This window comes from Neovison vison, chromosome 1, assembly GCF_020171115.1.
Source record: "Neovison vison isolate M4711 chromosome 1, ASM_NN_V1, whole genome shotgun sequence".
NCBI classification, from domain to species: domain Eukaryota; kingdom Metazoa; phylum Chordata; class Mammalia; order Carnivora; family Mustelidae; genus Neogale; species Neogale vison.
In genome coordinates, this window is record NC_058091.1 from 288,882,108 (window position 1) to 288,889,386 (window position 7,279).

At 40.0% G+C, this 7,279-nt stretch overlaps 1 protein-coding gene across 1 annotated transcript in view; it reads left to right on the top strand.

Annotated features, from left to right (window-relative positions):
- The window catches only part of LOC122902265 (UDP-glucuronosyltransferase 3A1-like), a 29,707-nt gene extending 24,052 nt beyond the window's left edge, over window positions 1-5,655 (top strand). The window contains 3 exon segments of the mRNA XM_044241521.1: window positions 2,311-2,542; window positions 4,029-4,248; window positions 5,379-5,655. Of these exon segments, the coding sequence (XP_044097456.1) occupies window positions 2,311-2,542; window positions 4,029-4,248; window positions 5,379-5,655 (729 nt within the window).
- The last annotated feature ends 1,624 nt before the right edge of the window (window positions 5,656-7,279 follow it).

The window sequence follows — 7,279 nt, forward strand, 5'->3', positions numbered from 1 at the left end:
TTGATTACTTATTATAAAGCTACAATAATAAAGATGGAATGATATTGACAGAAGAATCGGGAAAGAGTCAATATAACACAATAAAGAATCCAAAAATAGACCCACGTAAATTTAGTAAACTGATGATTCACAGCCTGGGTGGCTCAGTTGGTTGGGCGGCTGCCTTCAGCCCAGGTCATGATCCCAGCGTCCTGGGATCGAGTCCCGCATCGGGCTCCTTGCTTGGCAGGGAGCCTGCTTCTCCCTCTGCCTCTACCTGCCACTCTGTCTGCCTGTGCTCACTCTCGCTCCTCTCTCTCTGACAAATAAATAAATAAATAAAATATTTAAAAAAAAAAAAAAAAGAATTAAGGACAATTGTATAGAGAAAACACAGACTTTCAAAAAATTGTGCAGGAAAAATGGATATCTGCACATACACACACATACACAGACACAATTAGACCCAGATCATACATACTTCAAGAAAATTAACTCCAATAGACCACAGACCTAAATATAAATAGCAAATGATAATGTATAAATCTTTTAGAATGTGATATCAGAGAAAATGTAGATGAAATAGGGTTTGGTGAAAACTTTTAAATTGCAAAACCCAAGTTGTATTCTATAAAGAAAAAGAATTTGATAAGTGTGTGAAGCTGAAATTGAAATTTCCATTCTGGATAGGCACTGTCAAGAGAATAAAAAGAGGAGCCACAAGAACAAGAACAAGAGGAATTATTTAGAAGAGACTTATCTTTCATTTTTTCCCCTGCTTTAGTAGTTTATTAGTAAGATTACAGTTACTGATTTCTGAATGGTTAACCACCTTTGCATCCCCGGATAAATCCTATTTGGACACAATATATTCTCATTTTTAAAAATTTTATTGTGTTATGTTAGTCACCACACAGTACTTCATTAGTTTTTTTTTTTTTAAGATTTTATTTATTTATTTGACAGACAGAGATCACAAGTAGGCAGAGAGGCAGGCAGAGAGAGAGAGGAGGAAGCAGGCTCCCCACTGAGTAGAGAGCCCAATGTGGGGCTTGATCCCAGGACACTGGGATCATGACCTGAGCGAAAGGCAGAGACTTTAACCCACTGAGCCACCCAGGCGCCCCCTTCATTAGTTCTTGATGTAGTGTTCCATGATTCATTGTTTGCATATAATACCCAGTGCTCATTGCAATACGTTTCTTCCATAATCTTTAAAAACAGTTATTCAAATACACAAGTAAGCATTTTATACACACAAATATACACAGTATACAAGAACACTAGAATTTAACAGTAAAAAAAAAAACAATAATTTTTTAAATTCAGAAATAATGGAGGTTTTATTTTCCCTTTTTATCCATAACTGACAAGAATGCTATTTTCTTATCATTGAATTTTTAATAGATTAATATTGTTTTATGCTAACCTCTGGCACATTATTTTTTTATTTATTATTATTATTTTTAATTTTTTAACATTAACATATAATGTGTTATTTGTTTTAGGGGTACAGGTCTGTGATTCATCAGTCTTACACAATTAATAGCACTCACCATAGCACATACCTTCCTTAATGTCCATCACCCAGTCACCCCATTCCTCTCATCGCCCTCCCTTCCATTAGCCTTCAATTTGAGAAGACCAATAATTTAAAAATGGGCTAACCCCTCAACACAGAAGACAGACAGATGGCTAATAAGCATACGAAGGAGACGATAATAGAAACATTTCCCCAGCATCTACCTCAGCCTCCAGAAGATATGCTGCCTCTTGCTGGGCTAGGACAGGAGCTGGCACTCTCCCAGGCACTAGCACCTCTGGTCTGGCATTGGAACACTCTGATATGACCATATCTCCCCACACCTAGAATGAGGGATGAGGTACTGGGGTCATGTTTTCAATAAAGAAAGAGATTTCTACCACCTCGACCCTGCTCTTCTATAAAACATTGTTATACATGTAAGTCCTGAATCTAGATGTTGGTGCTATATTATGCTCTGAGCTCCTCAAGGGCAACTTGGACTATTGTGGTGGTGGCTGGACACCTACAGCTGTCTTCACATTCATTTGTGATTATTGAACGTGTTTGTATGGTAGGATATGTGTCTTGAGGTCTCAGAGAAATGACTTCAATATCATCAGACACAACGGATGAGCAGAGTGCAGAGGGCACTGAGCTGTCCAGGAGATAGGAGAAACTTTTCCAGACAGTGAGCTCTAGGCACAGATAGGAGTTTTGTATTCAGCAAAAAGCAGTTTCATTCCATGGCGATCTAGGCTTTGATGAACAACTTTGTTCACCTCCTTTCTTTTCTTACCTCTCTCCAGGAATTTGAGAATTTCATTGCCAAATTTGGAGACTCTGGTTTTGTCCTTGTGGCCCTGGGCTCTGTTTTAAGCATCTATCAGTCCCAGGAAGTTCTCAGGGAGATGAACAGTGCCTTTGCTCATCTGTCTCAAGGGGTGATATGGAAGTGTAATTCTTTTCATTGGTCCAAAGACGTGAAATTGTCAGCAAATGTGAAAATCATGGACTGGCTTCCTCAGAATTACCTCTTGGGTAAGAACTACTTAGTTCTACTCCTCTCTTTCCATTTATGTATCTTTAAGTTTCCACTGTGCAACCCCACCAACATGAGGAAGGGCATCTTGTATCTAAAGGTAATCTTTAGAGGACAGGAATGGAGCAGGCAGCTGGAGTTCTTGGGAAATCAGGCTCTGCTTCCCAAATGGCTAAAACTGCTATGTTTTCTTCCTTTCTATTCTAGTCCTGATACCTGTGGCCAGAAATTATATTATCATCGGGTTATTTTGACCTTACACTACTAGGCAAAGACCAAGGTAGCCCAGACACAAATGAAGACAGTTTGTGGACTCTGAGAACATATATTAGGGTTCTTGTTGCCACTGTTGTTCTTAGCCTCTTGAGTATCTGTTAGGCTGTGTGCCACTACAGACACACACTCACACACTTTTAGTATATTCTCCTACCTGCAAAAGATGTCCTCATGCTCTCACAAAATTGATATTTATCATTTGTAAAGAGTGTGCCAAAATATTTACATGTAAAGCTGAGTAACCTGTCAGCTGGTTATTTGTTCCATCGGTTCTTTGGTAACAGAGAACTCCCTATACCCCAATACATTTTCTTTGTCCTTCATGTCACTTTTTGGAGCCCATCAGTACCACAACCACTTCCTACAGCAGAGGTTCATCTCCCAATTATGGCTCACAAATATATTGGAACTTAAAATAGAGGGTTCTGCACATTTATTCAGAAGACTTGTAGGTAAAAAAGATTCTGATTTTCAAAGAAATACAAATAGATTCCATTGCACATCCCTATGGAGAGACAGTGTTTGAGATGAACTCTTCATTGTCAACACTTGTTTTAGTTTTCTCTAAATAAGAGTGGACTGAGCACACAGAAACTAGAAATACCAAGTTGGGTGGTCCATCATAGCCTACTTTATAGGGTTTTTTATGAACTTGAGGAGAAAACACATATAATGCAAGTCTGATGAATGCCACATGAAATGTGATGTCAATAAAACTGTTAACATTTCAGATAAGGGGGAAGTGAAAAGAAAGAAGGGGAGAGCACAAGACCTGGAGAGCAAGAGACAGAGATCGTCAGATATAGAAAATCAGAGAAGATACAGACTGACACTGGGAGAGTCTAAGAAAGGACAGAGATAATAGAAGGAAGGTGAGAAATAGGGTGGGGAGAGAATGATGGATGTATGGGTGTATCGATTAATGGGTCAATGGGAAGAAGAATATGTCTTGTTTAACACTGTTCTCTGAACTTTTCCTGCATTTTGCCTCCTAAATAGATTGATTTAGAGTAATCTCTGTACAGATACAAGGTCAGAATTTTATATCTTGGAATATATAGCACTGAGTGTGTCCTAAGCTAAATCAATAAATACAAGTTTACAACATGCTTTAATATCCCTTTGTAGTTTTTCTGTCCTTGGAAATTTGTCTGGTATTCTGAAAATTTTCACCCTGAAATATTCTGCTCTTTTCCTGATTTGCAACAGCTCACCCACGCATCCGTCTCTTTGTCACCCATGGTGGATTGAATAGCATAATGGAGGCCATCCAACATGGTGTACCCATGGTAGGGATTCCTGTCCTTAGAGAACAGACTGAAAACTTGATCCGAGTAGAAGCCAAGAAGTTTGGTATCTCTATCCAACTTAAACAGATCAAGGCAGAGACATTGGCTCTGAAGATGAAGGAAGTCATTGAAGACAAGAGGTATGGAGCTCTCTGGCTTTATGTCACTTTGGATGAAACAAACTGTCAAACACATAGGGCACTATATGGTTTCCACGTCTGAAACTTCCAGACGTGGAATATTATGTGTGTAGTGCTGACACCTGATATGTCTGAGAACAAGACTAGGCAATGCAGGTTAGATGTTGAGAACAACTTCTTCCCTAACTGTTGTGACCATCTCAAATTATTTACACAGGATCTCTGAGAGTTCTTCTATTTTGGGAGTGCTTATAGTAGAATTACACTGAGGCAGGAAGTTGCCTTCTTGTCCCCCAAATGCCACACTGTTTCCGGATTCAGGCCTTTGTCAGTGCTGCTCCCTAGAACATGCTTCCCTTCTCTTCCCAGGGCTGACTCATCTGACAGCCAAACTCATCTTCAATGTCTTCTCCTCAGAGAGGCAGGCAGTCTTTGTCTGACTGTCCTAAATACACCAGTTTCCCACCACTTTTAGTCATAATTCACTTTTCTGTCTTAACCCTTCACAGGATCAGTCGCTACCTCCATTTCTTTCTGTTTTAATTCACTGTGTGTCCCTCACATTAGAAAGTAGAAAGTAGCTCCCCTGGATGGTCAAGTGTGTCTCTTTTTTTCTCCTGTGTTCCCAGGGCCTAGCACAGGGCTTGCCTGAAAGTAAGGTGAGGTGTATTTCTACTAAGTGAGTCAGTAAAAGGTTCCATGTTCTCTTATGTAAATTACCATCCAGCATAAAGATGTGGTAACCATGATAAACTGAATATCTTATTAGGGTCTCAAGGTCATTTACCCTTATTTGGGTGTATGATATATCACATATATTCATAAATACGTTTTCCTTTAGCCTACCAAAAGCTCCCTGGATAGAGACTCATCCTTAAATTTAGTCACTTTTTTATAATTTGGCACTTTTCGCACTAGACATGGATCTTTGCATGGATAGACCAGTTAGAACTTTTCCATGAGACTCAGCTAGACTGTGATAAGGCCAGGTCAATGTCTTTTCCTTGAAACTGAGTCTTTTGCACATATGCATGAAAGTGTGTGTGTGTCTGTGTGTGTGTGTGTGACACAAGGTCTCTAAGACTTCTGAGACCACATGAGTAATGCCCAACCTCTGTCTCTGCTAACAGGTACAAGTCAGCAGCTGTGGCCGCCAGCATCATTAGGCACTCCCATCCCCTGACCCCTGACCAGAGGCTGGTGGGCTGGATCGACCACATCCTCCAGACAGAGGGTGCCGCCCACCTCAAGGCCCATGGCCTGCAGCAGCCGTGGCATGAACAGTACCTGCTGGATGTCTTCTTGTTCCTGCTGGTGGTCACCCTGAGCATCCTGTGGCTCTGTGGGAAGCTGGTGGGCATTGTAGCCAGGTGGTTGTGTGGAGCCAGGAAGCTGAAGAAGGCCTGATTGAGGTGCTTTCTTGGTGGGTGTTTGGGGAACCACTGGTTGTAGAAGGCTTTCCCCAGCACAGGGCAACCCTGGTGTCTTCCCTGTATTGGCACTTGAGGGTGGCACAAAATTTCTTTTCACTATTTTCTGCCTGTGTTTAAGAATTCTTGTGAAGCACTCTTGGGATTCTTCTTTTGAATTGTGGTAAAATATATATTTTTAAAATTTATCATTTTATTTTAATTTTTTAAATTTAATTTTATTTTTTAGTGTTCCAAGATTCATTGTTTATGCACCACACCCAGTGCTCCATGCAATACGTGCCCTCCTTAATACCCACCACCAGGCTCACCTAACTCTCTACTCTACTCCCCTCCAAAATCCTCAGTTTGTTTCTCAGAGTCCACAGTCTCTCATGTTTTGTCTCCCTCTCCAATTTCCCCCAATTCACTTTTCCTTCCCTTCTCCTAATGTCCTCCATGTTATTCCTTTTACTCCATAAGTAAGTGAAACCATATGATAATAGACTCTCTCTGCTTGACTTATTTCACTCAGCATAATCTCCTCCAGTCCCATTCATGTTGATACAAAAGTTGGGTATTCATCCTTCCTGATGGAGGCATAATACTCCATTGTATATATGAACCATATCTTCTTTATCCATTTGTCTGTTAAAGGGCATCTTGGCTCTTTCCACAGTTTGGCAACTGTGGCCATTACTGCTATGAACATTGGGGTACAGATGGCCCTTCTTTTCACTACCATCTGTATCTTCGCAGTAAATACCCAGTAATGCAATTGCAGAGTCATAGGGTAGCTCTATTATTAATTTCTTAAGGAATCTCCACACTCTTTTCCAAAGTGGCTGCACCAACTTGCATTCCCACCAACAGTGTAAGAGGGTTCCCCTTCCTGCACATCCTCTCCAACACTTGCTGTTTACTGTTTTTGTTCATTTTGGCCATTCTAACTGGTGTAAGTAAGGTGGTATCTCAATGTGGTTGTGATTTGAATCTCCCTGATGGCTAATGACGATGAATTTTTTTATGTGTGTGTTTTTTTTTTTTTTGTATGTCTTCTTTGTATTTGTATGTCTTTTGTATGTCTTTTTTGTATGCCTTCTTTGGAGAAGTATCTATTCATGTCTTCTGCCCATTTTTTCACATGATTACCTGTTTTGTGTGTGTGTTGAGTTTGAGGAGTTCTTTATAGATCTTGGGCATCAGGCCTTCGTCTTTAGTGTCATTTCTGAATATCTTCTCTCATTCTGTCGGTTGCCTCTTTGTTTGTTGACTGTTTCCTTTGCTGCATAGAAACTTTATTACAAGGCTGTGATCACCAAGACAGCATGATACTGGCACAAAAACAGACACATAAACCAGTGGAACAGAGTAGAGAGTCTAGAAATGGACCTTCAACTCTATGGTTAAATAATCTCTGACAAAGCAGGAAAAAATATCTGGTGGAAAAAAGATAGTCTCTTCAATAAATGGTTCTGGAAAAATTGGATATCTATGTATAAAATAAAACTTGACTACTCTCTTATACTATACACAAAGATAAACTCAAAATGGATAAAAAACCTCAATGTGAGGCAGGAATCTATCAAAATCCTAGAGAAGAACATAGGCAATCAGCTCTT